Source organism: Venturia canescens, chromosome 5, assembly GCF_019457755.1.
Source record: "Venturia canescens isolate UGA chromosome 5, ASM1945775v1, whole genome shotgun sequence".
Taxonomy (NCBI): Eukaryota; Metazoa; Arthropoda; class Insecta; order Hymenoptera; family Ichneumonidae; genus Venturia; species Venturia canescens.
This window is the reverse complement of record NC_057425.1, coordinates 5,348,877-5,367,716: the sequence shown is the minus strand read 5'-3', so window position 1 is coordinate 5,367,716 and position 18,840 is coordinate 5,348,877. Positions and strand designations below refer to the sequence as shown.

Here is an 18,840-nt window from a genome sequence, read left to right as displayed (position 1 = left end):
AGCGTGAAAAGAAAAAACATGCCGAAAGTCGTAGCCGGCTGCGCACTGGGAGCGAATACTCCATTTTTATCTTGCAAGGTTAATTTTTTGTGCTCACCCCTCCGCAGTTCTTTTTCATTCCATTCGTTTCAGGGCGCATCGTCCTCGCATCTCGACTGTCTGGTTTTTTGTTTGTTTGCTCGATCGACGTTTCGGTGCTTCGAAAGGAACTACGCAAGCGATGCAAAAAAAAAGCGTAGAAACTGGGAGGGGTTAAAGCAAAAACTGAAGAAGGCTGCGTCGCTGCTTAGCACAGCGTCACTCTCAGGCCCGTAGAAAACTCATTTCTCGCCTGCGTGATCCCGAACCGCCGACCAAGGGATCTCTCTCTTTGTGCCCTCAGTGTGAAATCAGAAAGGAGCGGGCCCTTTGTCCGGGACCCAGTGGGCTCCTGGTTCAGGCCTCCTTTCTCAACCACCGAGGCAGGCTTTTTCGACGAGAACAATGTGAGCAGACAATGAGGCTGTTTTAAAACGTGTGGTTTGTTAGAAAAAGTAGCTTTCCATTAAGATTTTCTAAGCGTTTCCCCCAAAGGGCTCGATTCACGAGAAGTTAATCAACTCCTCTTTTTTGTTCGGAGTCAATAAAGAATATCATGACAGCCCCAGAGTTTTCGGGAGTTGAACCTACCGCGAGATTCTCTACAGCGAAAAACCGCTAATTCAATAAAAACTTATTTTATCTCGCAACAGTTTTTCCGAGCTTGGTTGCCCGTACGAGAATTAGCAGCTGTGAAACTAGCGGCGCAGTAATTTTCTGTCGTCACGCTAGAAAGAGAACTCGGAAACTCCGTTCCCTCCATTCACAAACATCATATCCAAGGATTCGTGCGTGTATAAGATATCGTAGAAGGAGGATAAAAGTGTCGAGTGAGAGGAAGGAGGGAGGCTGCCGTCTGTAGATCGTTTGCCAGGACATAAAAGTTTTTGACAGAGACTGGTTCGTGTTGGGAAACTCGCGTCGAGCGGAGCACCACATACATCGGCGCTCATCTCGAAAGTCTTGGGATTCGCGCAACTTTTGCGTCGCATACACGACGACACATTTGCAGACGAAGAGCCGGGGAGCGGCTCATCGCGCGTTTGCACGTAAATGGCGCAAGAGGAGTCAGCGGGGGAGCTCCGGATGAAGTAGAACGCGGACGAGGATTCCAGAAAGACGAGGGTCCGGAAAGGTCCTTCGGTGGAAAGGCGAGAGCCTCGGTCGACCCCTGGACGCGATGGTGCGGATGCGAGCACGTAGTCCATCTGGAAGAGCTTCGTGTCCCTCCAAGCCGCACACCCAGTTTCAGAAGGAAAAAATGGCCGGGGCGAAGTGTGCTCCTCGATCCTCGCACACGCGTGTGTGCGCGAGGCGTTAAAAGAGAGAAGATGCCTCGGTGGGTGGAAGGCACTTAGCGGACCTAACCAACCTCTCCGAGTATATGCGAGGCTGTATTCGTGTCCGTGTGTGTTTGAACGTCGCGACGATGACGAGGCGAACGTCGACCCAAGTCGGCTGTCAATGCGTGACCAGAGGCCAGTGTCCCTCAACGAATCCGTCTCTCGTCGTATCCCTCGGGGGGGCCCGCTCCGTTCTGCGTTGCCTGCGAAATTTCGTTGGTGCGTAAAAGATCCGGAAGGTGGAGGCAGCGAAGTTTCGCGCGGCGTTGTCGACGGTGCGGTTTCGTAGAAAGAGGCTCTATTTCGTCTCTTTTTTCGTCCCTGGCCAGGGTACGATGCGAGAGTTGTTCTGGAATGTTAAAAGAACATGAGAGGAGCTCGAATCTGCGAAATGGTGGAACGTTTCTTTGAAAACGAGCTCAAAGTTAGCGCTCCTTTTTATGCTTGTGGCTACTTACCCGAAAATTTTCTTCGCCCGCAACGACTCTTAAGGATTTAACGTTGAAACTTAGTTCGTAGATTTGTAAGTTTCACAATGGTCCCGCACACTTGGTATGCGGGCGCCGCACTCGTCACTTAATCTTCTCTTTCTTCGCGCCGCCCTTCACCATTTCTCTCCGCTTCGCTCGCTCTGGGCCAATGGCACATACGTGATCCTCCTCCAGCGTCTACTCGCGCACCAGAGTCCGTCGGTTCTAAACGGTTAGAATTTTTATATCAATATTGCCAGAGAGAAAAAGAGGAAAATGGGGGTTCCACGCTCTTCGGTGGATTTGGAATTGAAGCTAGTTGCGCTGGCTCTGGAATAATAAATCGAAAAAGTTGGGGATTAAGAAACTCGCCTGCTCGCGCGGTCTCCTGCTAAGGCCTGAATGAGCGAGCAGATATTCGCCGATGAATATCTCGCGAAATTTTATTTGCACGGCCTTGGGAAGCAGCGGCTCGTGGGCGTCCCCCCGGACGACGCGACGTCACGTCGGACGCCACCCGCAAATATATATAGCGATGAAAGCCGCCCGAAACGACGACGTTTCTCTCGGGCCTGTTCCCCAAGCGAAAAGCAATTCTTACCACCGAGAATACGAAAAATACACGACTTTTCGCGCGATTTATTCGTTCCGCTATTTTATTCGAAACGCGCTCTCGCTCGGTGCAACCTCGTAAATAAGAATTATCCTGCGCGTACGTGCCCGCTGCGGAGTTACTCCACGAAAATTGATTATCGTGCGCTTTCACGCAAGCACCTTTGCTCATTACGCGCAGCTGGGATGCCTGCTGACACTCGATCGCGTTGCGCAATCATTCGCAGCCCCGAATGACGCGTTCAGAAAGGAACGCATTTTTTCGCTCGTCCCCTGAATCGAGCTGCTGCTTCGAAATTCAATTTTTCTGTGATTTCAGTCACTCGGGGACGATGAAAATTTGGGTATCGACGCTCCCACGGTGAAAGTTGTTTGCCCGTAGCCTCGTGCCTGTTTCGCGACTCTCGTCCTGAGAGCTCAAAGATTTCACGGAAAATCGCGCGCACCGTAAACCGCGGGAGATGCACACGAGTGCATCCGCAAGCTGGGGCGCGCGCGGAGAAAAACGGGGACGCAAACAGCGCCGCGCGCGGCTTTCATAACATTCTCGATTCGTCGTTTGCTTCGCGATCTTCGGAAATGATGCGGAGGCTCTTCGTCGCGACGAGTCGGCACACAAAACCGCACGGTATTCTTTTTGCTTGGTCAAACAGACTGAAGCAAACATTGCTTATCAAATATTTTCTCATTAATTAGCGTTCGATGATTCGAGAGGAAAATACTCGACAAATACAACTGCTCGTCGTCGAAAAAGGGGAAAAAAATCAAATTCTCGGCAGCGTGATTCCCTCCGTAGTCGTTGAAAAATCATTTTTTCCGAGATAAAATAGTCGCGCGAGGAACGTGAGAAAAAAAATGTCGAAAGTCGTTACCGAAGCCGTTTACTGCGAACGTGAATACGAATGACGGGAAGGGGCACCGACGCCGGGTGTCACGAAAGAGATCCGTTTGAATTGGTCGATTGTCAGTCATCATTGTCGTCGCGCGAAGCAACGGTGACGTAACCACTTCTTCTCAATCGCCAGCATTTCCTTCGACACTTGTCCCTCGACTGAGTCATCGCGTGACCATTGAACGCTCGCACCCGGGCGCGACTTACAAACGTGAGAGTTATTGCGGGCTTTAGAAAATATGAGAATCGTTGGAGTCTTTGAACCGCTCGATCAGTCGCCAGAGGGAATCTCCGAGCTTCTGCTCGGAGCGACGTTCAAATTTTTATTAAATGAGTCAATATTATCCGGAGCCCTTGCTTCACGAAACGCGTCAATTAAAACCGAGCGCCGCGCGCTCCTGGGAGCCGAAGTTGCGCGAAGAGCGGTGGAAAATGGCGATAAAACGTTCTGAAACGTTTGGAACTAACGCAGGAAACTCGGCCGCACTACAATGCTCGGATCCCCTCAGCCTGGCGCGCCCCTCGTCTTCGTCTGTTCTCCTCCAGCTCGTGCGCGTCTCGCTCTTTCACGATCAAGTTTGAGGCCTCTGGCAGGATGCCGGGCATTCTCCCGTGGCATGCGTGTCTGTCCGTTTCTCCGTCGTCGGTTCTGCGAGCCCCGGCGAGCACCAATCGCGTGGAAGCTTCTCCTCGAGTTCTGCATCTCGAAGAAGCTTCTCGCGGCGCGAGAGCGCGATAAACCTTCAATAAATGAACCGAGAATTGGACTCTCGCGTATCGCACTTAACGCACTCCGATCAGACCCACTCTCGTTGCACACTCCGCTATAAATCTGCATGAAAATTTATCAAGAGACATTTATCCGAGCGAAATGAATGAAAATTAAGTACGCGCATGCATAATGGAACGCCTTTTCGAGCGCTGCGTGCGTCCACGCTACTGTCCTGCAAACTGTCAACATTTACACACGCGCTTATATATTCGTGCCTCTCGCGCGGGCCCCACGGATTACTTTCACCGGAGAGTTTCACGGCCGAATCACAACTTTACAACGGTGCTAATAGACCCATTATATATATGTATACCTTAAAACTCATATTTATTTCGCAAAGAACACTCGTAGCTGTGCGACTCTCCTCGGTGCGGAGTCACGACTTTATGGACTTTCGAGACTTTTGTTACACGGTGCTCTCTCCACGCTCCCACATCGGGATGCTAAAGGGCCGTTTTTCCTTTTCCTCTTTCTCTTCTTATTGCGAACGTGTCCCTGTGCCCGGGGAGTTTCAACCAGTTTCTCTTATCTCCGCGAGGATACGACTGTATAAAGGTACAATATAAATGCACCTTCGCGTCCTTTCCTCGCGCGCTCCAATGTATCTGTGCTCGAACGTCTCTGCGCGTATGCACATAGAAATGTCGAGTCATTGTCTAAAGTTTTTATTCCGGGACAGTCTGTAAAAAGGTCGGTGGCTTGAGTTAAGGGGGTTCGTAGCATCGGCAAGGTCTGCTGCGCACTCGTGGAAAATCGATTTAATCTTGACCTGCATTCTCCCAATTTATTATTTTCGTTAAACCTTTTCGAGGCCTCGGAGTCTCGGTGGAAGCTTCGACAGCTTCGAATCTCGACGAATCACGTTGTTCGTTGCGCGCGAAATTTCGAGGCGATCGATTGTGGGGAAGACTCTCATTTTCTTCTATTTTTTTCATCGATGCGGAAAACTCGTGCAACTGTTCCGAAGAAAAGTCTCGCCCCCCCCCCCCCCCCCCCGCTTCTGCCTTCTGGTTTATTGTCCTCGGAAAGGAGACAGGGAAACTGGGAAAAGAGTGAAAGAAAAGGATTGACACACACGCTCTCCCGTGTCTGCTCTTGAAAGACGGGCACGTCTCGCGACATCCGCCGGAAGTAAGTCCTCACCGCTCCGCACGAGAGATAAACCTTTCCATGTCAATGCGTGCACCTCCTCGTGTTACATGCGCTCCCTTTCCTCATTCGATCGGCGTTTTTTTACTTCGACGTACTCGGACGTTTATCGAGCCTCTGCTTCGAGTGTGGATATTCGTTTAATGCGTGCAATTGCAATGTATTTTTTATCTGTGCTCGCACGAAGCAGGCTTTTCGAGAAATCGATCGAGTCCCTCGAACGATTTGCTGCTTTTTATGTTTTTAAATAAATTTCTTACTCATTTTAATGCTTTTTTCAATTGACCCGCAAATTTGATTTGTAAATGAGCTTAATTGGGGCCCCGCGATAAAGAGACAGTTCGGGTCAATCGTTTCATTTGAATATTTACGTCATGAGGATATCCTCAAAATGGCTGAGTCCAATTTGAAGACATTGCAGCCGAGGATCTTCGACGCGTGAAGTTGTAAATTCTGCTTGCTGGATAGCTGCTGCTCCGTCTGTTCTTACGGAATCGCCTAATATATCATTGCTTATATCGCGCATTTGTACCATTGAGAGTGACTCGTCCACCTTTCCCTCGTTAACACACGCGCCTTCTGCGTTTCGCTCAGCCCGCGAAATCCACCATTGTGATTTTACGCTCGTGGACGTACTAACGAGCTTCAGGATATTCTCACAACACACACACACACACGCACCACGTGCTTTACGTACGCGGTTGTTAAATAAAAGAGAAGAAAAAAAAGAACACTGAGAATAACGATAAAAACGCGACAGCACTGAGTTTTACGTAGTTTTTCAATTACTCGTTAAATTAGGTAACGATCCAATGCGCTCGGATATTCCAACATTTGTTTTTTCCACCTATTCGTGTTCCCGACGTTTGTCGGATCGAGCACTTACGATCGCACCAATCGATTCTTCCGAGCTGTCAATAATTGAGTCAGTAAACGAGACAATTCTGTTGTCTCATTTCCGGAAACGAAACTCTTTACAAAATTACGTGAACCGACGAATCCAAAACGTGATTACAGCTATTTTTATTTCATCTTGATATTCGCGTTTGTACTTTTTGGGGCTCGACGAGAATCGATCATTTTCGCGAGTGTTTTTTATCCAGGACTTTCATTCGAAAATGCCCTCCTGATTCGAGGTCGGGCGAATAGAATGACGACGGTCCATGATCGCTGGTAGAAACGGTCGTTTTATCGCCCCGATAATTGATAGCGATCGAGTTGGCTGCGTCTGACGATCACTGGAAGCTTCTCCTTTCGCTCGCGCGCGCGGTCCCTTCCTGCGTTTAAAAACGCCGCAAGTTTTTTCCCCTCGCCCGTCTGCTGTCCTTCTCGCATCTGACTCGTCCTGGAGGAAAGTGCGAGAAGGACGCATACGGCGGTCAAAGAGTGGTGGGGCTTTGTGCTAAGGATGTATGAATGCCTTGTGAGACTGAGCGAGCGCGCGGAGTGGTGGGATCGAGGCCCAGACAAGGTCACGGCTGTGACGCTCTCTCGCGGCCGACGCTCTGTGCACACCCCGGGCATCCGCCGGCCATTGCGCGCTACCATATCTCGGGCCTTTCGACGTCTGTCGGCCATTTTGAAAATACTCCTTTCGCGAAAAGTCTTGGAGCTTTGTGCCTTTTAAAATAACGATAAAAAACGTCCTTCTCGCTCGTGCGCCGGGCTTCTTTGGTGCTTCGCAGCTTCCTCGATATCTCGCTTTGTCACTGCAATTCGCGATGCAATCAGCCGCGTTTGGAACAGCGGTTTTTTACGCGCGAAAACACTCCGAGTTTCGGCAAACTCATGGACCGTCACGTTTCGTTTGAACGTCAAAACTTTCGGGCAAACTCGATGCCAAGTTTTCGTGCGCCGTCTCCCCCGCCCGTTTCTTTGCTTTCGTTCTTCGCTATTATATTTGCTTTCATTCGTAGAAATAATAATGATTCCTTTCTCAAACGAGCACATTTTCACGTACTCCTCGTGTCCGCGTTTGCGATTGAAAAAGCGATTATTTCGGCGGTAGCAGAACGCACGCAATATTAAGGTGGCGCGAAACTCGAAGCTGCGGCAAGGAAAACTGGTTTAATTTTAGGCGAAATGATATCGAATTAAGTATCAAATACGGTGAAGCAATTACCCGTTTATTTCAATGTGAAGTTACGCGGAGTAATTCGTCGAGTAATAATTCTCTGGAAGTGTCTGGATAAGAGTGTCTGGCCCGATAACCCGAGGGAGGACGTTTGCCAAGCCGGACAATCGGCTGTAAACAAAATTCACGGACTAATCTTTTCCTATCTCGGGGCTCTCTTTTTAAATACGCTACTTTTCACCGTTTCATCTATTTTCCCGGAAATATATAAATGCATTCGAAGCAATTTATGAAGCTAAACATTGGCTGATGCGTGGGAGAATTTTTCCAAAGAAATATTTTCCTCCATAAGCGTTCGCGCCGGTTTCTCAATTCTCATTCCGCTTATCACCGAGCGTTCCCTCGCACCTTCTTCCCTTTTTATCAAGAGGCCGGGGGAGCGAGGAGCGTTTTTTTACGAGAAGGTAAACAGTACATTCCCCGTCGTTCTCCCCCCGGCCGCCTCACAGCTAAAGAGGCACGTCGTATAAATTGGTCAAACGAATTTTCACGTCGCAACCGTTAACCCTTAGCCTCCAGGACGGGAGAGAACAGTCGTAATAAAATATATAGCGCACGGCGTGATTGTTGAGCCACGAAAGCACGAACAAACCGGGCGGGGGATACCCCTTAAGATAGACGAAACAAACGTGATACCGCGCGCGCGGTTTCGCCTTTGTATATTTATACGAGCCACTAGATTCGGCAAAGGTAATAATAATACTCACCCCTGGCCTGTTCTTCCGGGGCCTTTGCGGCTTTTATCGCTACGGGCTTCTCCCGCGAGCCTTCCTCCTCGCCCTCCTTCTCACGTCGTTTGTTCTCCGGTATGAAGTGGCTCACCTTTACGAGAACGAGAGTTCCAGCGATAAAAACACTCGGGCTGTTCCCGACGAAAGTCTCGAAATTGCAGCAACGCTCGAGTTCGTATTATTCATTCCGAGCATCTTCCGCGCCATTATAGTGTCCGCATAAAAAAGCATGTACGCGTGTGTTTATAATTTCCACAGCTCCGATGCACCGAGCACTTTTCCCCGTCATTTCCACACCATTTACTTCCCCAAATTCCAAGCTCGATCCACCTCCAAGAAACCAACTCGATTTTCTCACTTCGAAACGTGCGAATAATCTAGCAAATATGTCACCCACTCCAATAAACATATTCAACCGCCCAGCGAGTTGGTCTCTCGCATTTCGAGCATAAATCGCGCCACGCTCCGTTGCGCCAATGTTTCATAGCAAGCCCACCAGTCCTAACGGACTGAAGTGCAAATCAGTAGAAATTATTCGATTGAGCGAAACCGAGAGTCAAACGATTTCATTCAATCGTCAGGCTTATCCCCGTCGCCTCGTGTCCGTCCGTGGCTCTGTTTCAACAAAAAAACTTCCAAACTACTAAATGATACTACAATTGAAATCGAGCATTGCCGCCATTTTTTTACCTCCTCGCGCCCAATGTCTGATCAAAGCTCGAGTGCATGTGTGCGTCGAGAGGCGCCTCCTTGATCCAGGGCAGGACGCGACGAGCTCTGTGTACAGAGACTTACGAAGAAGCCTGGAGGGGGGGCATGGCAAAACAATGGTGATTGTCTCGAAACGTTTACAGCCTAATTATGTGAACACGGTAAGGGTCGAGGTATTATAGGGAATAAAGAAAAGAGAAGGTGCGGAGTGAGGGGAATGGCGACAGGGGAGAGGGGGAGAAGTTGGAGCGCACCGCGAGAGCAGTGGAGTAACAATGCCATAACTCGTAACAATGTACGATTGTTCATTGTAGCCCCACCACCACTCGGTTTTATTTTCTCGCTCACCCCCTCCGTTTACTCCGGTGTGCGTGCATCCTCTTCTGCGCGAGTGCTGCCGCTCACTCGGCCCCTTCCGAAGACCTCCCGATTCGTGTTCACTGATTTCTTCGCTTTTCGAGCATCCTCGAATATATTTTTGTTTTTTCTTTCTCCTCGGGCTGCGCGCTCCTGGCTCGTGCATGGGCATTTGTTATATTTACTCTGCGATGGGATCGGGCGCATCGGCGTTGACCCAAATTGACGCTTCGACGCGAGTTTGAGTGTACGAAAAAATGTATCGGGAGGAGCCTCGCGAGACTGGAACCCTCTGGGACCGCACGACGGAGTGAAAATAGTAGAAAAAAACTCAACGGGATCCGCGGAAACGTGCCTCCGAACGAGGCCGATTCGATTTTTCGTATAATTCGGGAACTCACGATCGATTTTGAGACGGTTGACTTCCTCCTCATTTCCGCTCGCGTAATTCGAGATCCACGATTGTCTGATAACCTTTCAAAACGAAGCTACCTTCATCGACAGTTTTTGCCTCCCCAGCTTTATTCAAGTGCCAATCTTCTTTAACGCCCCACACGACTTGGGCGAACTTGAAACATACGCCAAATAATAACTCGCGCACCTCGCACATTAACGCGCTCGCGCGCCTGCGTGCTCGGGTCGTTGAACCTTAGATTTCTCTCAAAGTGCACCGCGATAACTATATCTCGCACAACAGACGTAAATTTCGTTCATACGTACGCACACACCAGCTTACGAGTATATGGAGAATAAATAAAGTCTGAGATGATAGAGGGATGCACGTATTTCGAGTATTCGTTGCTCGTGGTGGTAGGTTGGCCTCTATAAATATGTGTATGGATATATTGTGTATAGCAATAACGAAAGATAACGATGCCATAAGCCCAGGGAGAGTCTCCTCTTTTCTATGGTCCTTAACTGTGTCTCCCTCTCTTCCTCTCGAGCCCCTTTTCAAGATAAAGCCTCCCATTTGGTGCCAGTGCTTTTTTTACGACGCCTTCTTGACGTTTTATTTTCTTTTCTCTCGCACTCGTTCCCTCGATGCTCCATGAGTATATAGTTATACAGGGAACTTTTTATTTTTCTTTCTTTCTTTCGATCTCGTTCGCAGCATCGCTCTCGTTCTTTACTTCAATCTGCCACTTGATTCGATAATGTTCAATTCTATTCTCGAATCCTTCATCTGCTTTAAAGTGTTTCACTTGTGCGACGGGCTCTTTATTCGAGAGGAAACCGGGCTCGAACTCGTGAAAGGCAAATTAAAAATAGTTAATCAAAATGTTTCTCTGACATCCAACCGAGTCGGAGTGTCACACTCGCAACGTCTTTGGAAAATTATTTTCCATTTCTTTTAACCGATCCATCGTACTTTCTCAGGGAAATCTTAGCTCACCGCAAACGTTTCCAGAGATTCACGAGCAAATTCGAGTTTCACAGTCCGCCCGATCCGGTCTCCAGTATTTTTTCTCAACTCGAAAATACAAGTTGAAAAAAAAAACAGCAATTTTTATCGTCTTCAGGAAATTTGACACGCAAACAAATTGCATGGAATTCAGATCGCCGCTTTTCAGCAGCACATTTTTTATCGTCGCCCCTTTGAAATGCTGAGCAACTGCAAGACGTACGTTCCCAGTGCTTCGTCTCTCGAGATATCAGCATTTTAAAGATTTCCAGAAACACGAAGGTACTCATTCGGTTTTTGATTGAACGAGCCTCTCCTCGCTTCCAAGCCTCGCGAAAGAAAGAGGGAGAGTGAAGTGCACCTCGTTGCGTATAAACGGTGCTGGGAATACTAGAAATAGACACGAGACACGTGCGTGAGTGGAATATAGTGGGGCGTATATAATACTATACATAGTAAAACTGTATGCACAAGAAACGTGTCGGTTCGCAGCAGCAGCAGCAGCAGCAGCAGCAGCAGCAGCAGCAGCGCGTGTCAGAAACTCCAATGTTTTCGTGTTTGTGTGGGTTTGTATCGGCGTTGTACGTAACGCGTTGTGCATTATACACGCCTTTCGTTTTTCCATCCAAGGCATTAGGATCCTTGAGGAAAATTTTCTTGCTTCTCGATTCACAATTTCATCATTGAGATCGCCACTGCAGAGACTCTCGACAATCATCTCGATTATTTTCTGTCCTATTTGCGCTCTCCCCCTCCCTCTGAATCTCTTTCTACAATATATATTTATTCGTGAATACAGCAGTGTGTTTCACTCGCCGGAGGACTGCACTGCAGCGACATTTAAGTCCCAGATGTGAATTAATTCAGCACGCGAATGAGCTTTTTATGCTTGATGCGACTCTCGATTCGAGTAGAATTTTCTCGTGTGTAAACATAGTTTTGTCCAATATTCAACCCATTTTCTTCGTTTAAACTTCACTATGCAAGATTTTCGATTCTTCATCGCCAACAGCGCATGGCAAGTTCCCTCGTGGCACGAACACTGATAAAGTGTCTGGCTTTTAATAAATACGTGTAATTTGTTAGTCGAACTGAGTTAAACGACTAATGTGCTTGACGCCCGCTACATTATCCTGTCAGCGTTACCTCCGACTTGTTTATTACGATATCAATTGAATTCACAATTAACGACAGGTACGCGACTTAATGACGCGGGGCAGGGACGAGGAGGAGAAGGGAGTCGAAAGACTCGGTTCGAGGATCCGTTGCTGGCGCACACCTACGATTCTGGGCGATAATTCGCGACTGAGATACCCGAGAGTGTATCGGTGGTGTGTTTATTTGAAGTTGTGCCATGTACTTCTGTCCATGGAGAGCAGATTAAATCGAAGCCGTTCGTTCCGTGCGATCGAAGTGCGCTCCGTGCAACGAGTCGCAGAAACCGATCGGCCCCGTGTAACTCGCCTTTTACAAACCGGGAGCGGGCGCCGCGTGGGAAGCCGGAAGAGAACGTTGCCGGAATAGCTCGCTCTCTGTGCGAAGTGCCATTTTTTTCACAGCGCCGCAATGACGGTGGTGCGCAAACGAGAAAAATCGCTGCGATGAATTAAACGGTTTCCGCACCTCGGCCTCCCTCCCGGGAGCGTCGAATCACTTTTGAGCGTACAATCGACGTTTAAAAGCTGCCGATGGAAACTTTCACGCAATTTCCTCGAAAGTTTCCTAATAAATGTCTCCCGGGGAGCGAAGGAAATTCGAGAGGCTCAAACCCGCCAAGTCCAACGATTAAAATCGATCGAAAAATTACTGAATCGTAGCGCAAACTCTACTGAGAAAATTGCTCGACACTGCGCCGCCACTCCAGGATTCGTGTCAAATTCTTTTTCGAAGGGTACGCGCGCTCGGTCGATTTGCGACGACCAAACGTCCCCGCTGACGAGACGAGAAACGCTGACTATCTTTTTACTTATATTTTTTTCCTCTCTCGAAGCACTAACTTCGACGCAACGATTGCGAAACTCGCGTCTGCGTGAACACGCTGGAACACACACGCTCGGCTCTGCCTGCGAAACGATCTCTAATTCGCGACGCAAGTCTCCTCGGACCTATAACCAATGGGACTGAAACACACTTGCCATTAGACGATTCATAGATCCTTCCAAACCAAAAGATCGTCTCATCCATCGCAGGAAGATTGCCAATGTATACACAAACTCGCGCTGCTTGCCTAGTCGCGTATTCGCTTTTGAATGAATAAACGAAACGAATCACAATACACTCGATCGCTATCTGACATTGTGAATTATACGATTTCGTTCCTTAAACTCCGCGCACGGAGAGCACTATTATTTAATGAATTCGTTCTGTTTACGAGCGTGAGATTGCCTCGGGATACGACAAATAATGTTTTCAAACGAATTAGTCGACTTGGAGATCGCTGAAGCTTCATTTTCTTTCTTTATCGCTTGAATAACTTTGCCTCGTGTCTCGTTTTTTAAACAAGTTCGTCCCAAATATTATCTTTCTCACTGAATCAACCGTCTCGTTCTTTTGCCCTCTCGAGTTTTCGAAACATCATATACATTTTGCTTTTGTAATACACTCCCATGGAAGAATAAAAGATTTCATAAAAAGAAATCCCAAAATGAAAAACGACATTATTGTCCCTCGAGATTCTCGAGGGACGATTAAAGCCTCTGAAAAAATGTACTCTCCATTCGTAACCAGGATGAATATATATATCGTCGTGACCTTTCGTTGTAGAAGCTGCTGGCTCACTTGCAGAGTTTCTCATACCATTAGCAATCGCCTCATCAACGCATCAAAGTCACCGAACCGCCAACAACCTCCCCAATAAACGTCTCCCTCTCTCTCGCTCTTTCTCGTTCTTTACTTCTTCTGTCTCGACGTCTCTGATCGATCCTTCGCGTCCATTAAGCGATTTTTATTTTTCGGCTTGTCGCCGTTGAGAGACAAGACGCGCGAGAAACTCGACGCTTGTGCCACAATATCGCGGCCTCACCGGGACTTGGCAGTCCGAGATTCTAATTTTATACTCTCGCTGTCTCACACGTCTTTAGCGTCTCCGATTATTCTACCTGTGGAGTGGATAAATCGCGGATTCGGGGCAGGAGCGGCTTTCGTCATGGATTATCGACTCCGTTCTCACGCTCGTTGTCGCATCTTTTCTGAATTCGGATTCGCGATTCAACGACGTTTCCAAGTCACTTCGATAGTGCCAAGTTCACGAGTTTTTTTCCCCAGCCTCATTTCGCTCCTGGGAATGTTCATGCGGTGAACACGATCTTCATAATTTCAAATGGCACGCCCAGATTTCGAAGGGTTTCAATTGATCGAGGTTGATTGCAGGCACCTCACTCTCTTGGCTCCTCGCGCCCGTTCGTCGATGATATTTCAATGATCTTTTAATGGATCTCCCGGGATCCTCGAAAGATTCTCGAAAGGCGATCCGTTCTCTCGACATTTCAGGGTTCGCCGCAACAGTTTAGTCCGTTGCAGTAAAAAGTCAACGAGAAGAGCGTCTGCGTGTGTGCTTGAGGCTTCCACGCAGCGTGAATGAGCTGCTAATTTTTGGAAAATTCACTACAAAAGGATCGTCGTGTGGCATCGAACGTCGCGGCGAAGCCAACATTGGAATTCTTTTCAATATTCAATTACGAAGCTCCACAAAATACGAAACTTCCTGAAAAAGGTTCGTTAGTTGAACTTCATTGGGTCGCAGGAACAAATGAAGGAGCTCTTCTGTCGTTGAATTTTGTCTGGTGACGCGATAGCCAAGAAAAAGTGACGAACGGGCCAGCAAGTTAAACTGCGTCGGTGTGTCTTTATATTCTTTCCTGTTAATCTCGCTTCGTGGCGACCTTTTTAGTGGCTCCCTTCTCCGGCTCACACAGGCTCCGGCCTCATAACGAGTCGAGAATTTTCGCATAGTAATCGGCTCGCGAGAACATCGAAGGGGATATTTGAGGCGGCGCATAAGGCTCGCGCCAAAAGGCCTTTTTTGCTTCGTCCATTTTGGAATTGTTAGCGCGTGGATTCTCGTCGCGGGGATTGCGAAAGGTCGTGGTCAGCGGTAAAAGCGGACGAGGCGCGAGAGTTACGGTTCGAGCAAACATTCTCTAATTCATGGCTAGCAACTTTTAGTTCGGGTCTCTCTCGAGAAGCCGAGGAGACAGGCAAACTAGAGAGGAAACCTTCTCCTCGGGTAGGACGATGACGACGCCGGCGATAACCGCGACGCCGATGAGAAATAACGATCTCTCCTGCTGCTGGTGATCCGCACCAGCGTTTGCCGATTACTTTCTCCGCGATCTCGAAACTCCGAGACTGCTCTCGCCGGCATATACACGCGGAAAACAAGAGAGTCGGGAGAGCCCCGACCACGCGACAAGGTCCTTTCCATTTCTCTTCTCCTTTCTCTTTTTCCTCGCGACTCGCCTCGACCCCTCGCTTATCTATTGCAAATTAATCCCAAGCCGCTCGTTAACGCCTGAATATTCGAATTTATACCGATTTCCTGTCCGACTCCGTGACGGGGAGCCGTTACGCGACTCCCGATTATTTTGAGGGCAACGATCGTGATAAAGCGTCGAAACGATGAATTCTTTCCAGCCGCGCGAAAGGCGCTGCCGAACGAGTTTTATTCTCACCTCACAATAAAAAATATCCAGCCAAGAAGTGAACCGTCCGAGTTCCCTGGAATCAGCGCAAAGGCTCGAGAACCGGGAGCGTTTTTCTTCCCGAAACAGCGACTCGGCAAACCTAATTTGCCTACTTACGTCTACCTAAGCTCTCGGGAGGCACACAAGGGCGTCGCTTAGAAGCGATAAATGCGAGAAAGGCTTCGAGGAGAGTGAATTCATTAAGCGAAATTTGACTTTAATCCGTAGGTTTGCATTGTGTTTATTGTTTCGTTAAATTTGACGTCGTCGCAGCGGGGTATCATGCGCAACAGGGTGTGGCTGTTAAGTGAAGTGAAATCGGTATGTTCATTGAGAGCGGCGAATATATGGTACAATCAGCGAATAGTACAATGACGATATGACGAGAGTCTCAAAAGGCTCGATGTACGTGCAAGCCGAACTAGCACCGACGATTCACTGCGCTGTATACAAAGCTCCTGGTCCCGCTTCCCCTGCGTCCTTCTTTGGCAGCCCTCCGTCTAGGTTAAAATGGCCTTTTGTCGTGGCAGCTGGTGAACAGGTGTGGGGAGAGAGGAAAACTCTTTTCTCTCTCTTGCCCGCGCAAACGTGCTCGCTTTCTGTTTCGTCTCAGCTGTTAAAAGTAAGCTACCACCGGTTCTCCGGGTCCCCGACGTTTCCTCCTTACCAATCCGTACGCGTACGAGCTCTCGCTGCCCGTAAGACGCGTATTTGTACAGTGGATCTGCGGAAGGATGAGGTTATTGTTGCCTCGTTTGCCAAAATAGAGGAAAACTCTCTCCCCGGAGAAACGAGGGAGGCGCAGAACCGGGCCGCGATCGGGGGCTCTCGGATCGGCAGGGCCGAGCAGAGTTCTCCCTGGCTGAATCCTCCGAGAATCCGGAAAACCGTTTTTTCGTTGCGCTCCAATGCTAGACTGGAAAGCATCTGCTCGAGGCGTGGACGAGAAAGAAAAGCATGAGGAGAAAAAGAGGCGAGGAGAAATGAGTCCGCGGATTCGCGTTAGGCCTTCCAACGTGACATTTGCCGTTTGATCGATCTGCAAACCTCTCGTCCCCATTACGTCGGGCGACGACGAGCGTCTCAACAATTCATTCGATATAGCCGCGCGCGGGGTTCGATTCTCGCTATCTCTGTCGGGCTCGAAGTGTCAACGGCTCGCGGAGGGAAGGAGCCCGAGAATCGTTGGAACGGTGAAACATTTACGGGAAACTTGCTCTGTCTTATTCGCCGAGTTGCCGGCAACATGTGTACGGAAATGTGTGCTTAATTCTTGTATACGAGTACGCGAAACAACGCTTGTCGAAGTTGGCTCGATAACACTTTGTTATAACTTCGTTTTCCTGTTTCACATACTTCGAGAGTTTAATGCGCGAATGTTACGAATCGGAAGGGCGCGGGGCCCAGTTTTCAGGCTGTTAAATCAGCCGGAAGAATCGACGATAGCATTTATCCGCGTCGAGAAAACTCCAGCGAATTCCGTTCGATAATTCGCCTGGTTATTATTCCATGAAAAAGTAATTTAATATTTCGACTCTCCGACGTGTGCTTTGATCTCGCCTCTTTTAATCCACCTCCTCGCATCCAGTCGCCGAGGCTTTGAACAGACTGAAAATAAAAACTAATCGAACGAACCTGTCGCCGCCGCTCCTCCAGCCCAGTGCGTACACGCCGGCAGATTTTTCCCCGGGACATTTTTGCCGGTCCACTTGCACATCGCCGCGAGAGGGGCGAAACTCCATCCCCATGAGTTTTGGGACGAGGGTGGCTGTGTGTTACGTCGCCAGTGACGCAAGGGTAGCATTTGGGTTTGCGTATACACGCTCTCTGTGCTGGCAGCGTCGATTCAACGCTTTGGAGAGAGCGCGGCGACGAGAGAGAGAGAGAGAGAGAGCAAGAGAGAAAGATGGACGGGGGCGGCTCTCTTGTTGGGAGAAACCCACGGATCAATACCGCAGCTAGTCGCGCCTTCGGTCTACCCTCAGCGTTCGATGCTTCCGCTTTCTCGTGTGCACTGTCGATCGTGTTTAGTCGCTCTACAACGTACATTAATATTTCACATGAAAATTGTTGTTTGGTGTTGCCTCGGAGCCCCGAGGTATGAAAAACCCGACGAAATCCTAATCGCCGATCAATTTTTCGCCTCGTTTTCAACTCGATTCCCATCATCGTAACGCTCTGCCGGAGCCTTTTTATTTTCACGAATTAAAACCATTCCGTCGAACGTTTCTCGTCACGATTTTCAACAAAAACAATTTTTCCCCGTTACTTTATCAGCTTGCAGAATTAACAGGATAAAATTTCGTTGAATACACAGTCACAAACGGCTTTAAATTACTTGCCCAAATTCGCTCCGTCGATTTCGTCAGTCACGCTGCTCTCGCCACAGCCCGAAACACTTTTACCAATCGACAGTAATCTTTTGGTGACGAATGATTTTTCGAGCAGCTGAATCGGAGCATCGAAATTAAGCGAGCGCCCCGAGTTCTCTCTTTTTTCTGGCGCTCCCAACACTTCGAAAGTTCAATTCTGCGCGTAAATGCTCGTGAAAACCAGACAATTTTATACCAACGACAAAACAAAAGACTGAAATATCAAGTGCACGTAGCCAAGGCCACGTTGCAGGAACGAATCGAACGTCGATTCCATTTGCCACGAAAAAAATGCACGCATCGTTCCCTTCCTGAATGACTTGCCTTCGACAAGGCCTTGCGTCATCAAAGATTGGAGATCCGACCCGAGGTTGGCCCGCGAAAGGTCGATCGATCATTGTCACTTGTTCTGTATTTTTTGGCCTCATGTGCTATCGAATACATCGTATTGAGGAATCGAGTCTCAATTCTCGACGCTGCTTTTTCCCTTGTTCGGTATTATTCTCCGGACAATATTATTCGAAAAAGCGTGAAAAGGGGCGCGATAACAAAAGCGACGAAATGGCGTTTTATCGTCACTTCGGACCTTCGAAAAAGTGTTTTTTTTTCTGAATTACAAGAATTCCGAGACAAATAAAAGCGGCGGGGATCAAATGATATTTCTGTTCGTTCGAAGGCTCTTCTCAACTTTCAAACACGACGCACGAATTCGCGACAATCTTGCCCGAAGCGTACTATCAGCGAGGGAGATAAGAGTATCAATCGCGGATTGTCGTCGAGTCCGTCGCGTTTACATGTTCCTCGAGGAAGCTTCGCGCGCGCGCGCGATCTAATTCCTCTCTCGTTTATCAGACCTTGACCTTTTCCGCGCGCGACGCAGCGAGAATTAACTTGTACGATATATTGTAGCGAATAAAAAACGAGCTACGTTCCCGACGCATATATTTCTCGTTACATAATAAAAACGAAGGAGGAAATAAAACAGATAAATAAATTCAATACTCGTACGATTTGGAATGAGAGAACGCTGCGCGAGAGAGAGAGAAAGAGAGAGCGCAGATCACAGACACGCTCGCGAGAAGATACAAGAACGAAAAAGTACGAGCTCATCGTGAAGGGGGAAAAAAGTCGTAGG

The 18,840-nt window shown here is 48.5% G+C and overlaps 1 protein-coding gene across 5 annotated transcripts in view; it reads left to right on the top strand.

The window, feature by feature from the left end:
• The window catches only part of gus (gustavus), a 114,260-nt gene that overhangs the window by 77,388 nt on the left and 18,032 nt on the right, over nucleotides 1-18,840 (top strand). The window contains exon 1 of one of the 5 annotated variants that reach the window (XM_043420239.1): nucleotides 11,162-11,217. The exons of the other annotated variants lie outside the window; for them this stretch is intronic. Within the exon in view, the coding sequence (XP_043276174.1) occupies nucleotides 11,198-11,217 (20 nt within the window). The 5' untranslated portion in view covers nucleotides 11,162-11,197. Of the gene's footprint in view, nucleotides 1-11,161; nucleotides 11,218-18,840 lie in introns of those variants that run through there. 5 annotated transcript variants of the gene reach the window in all.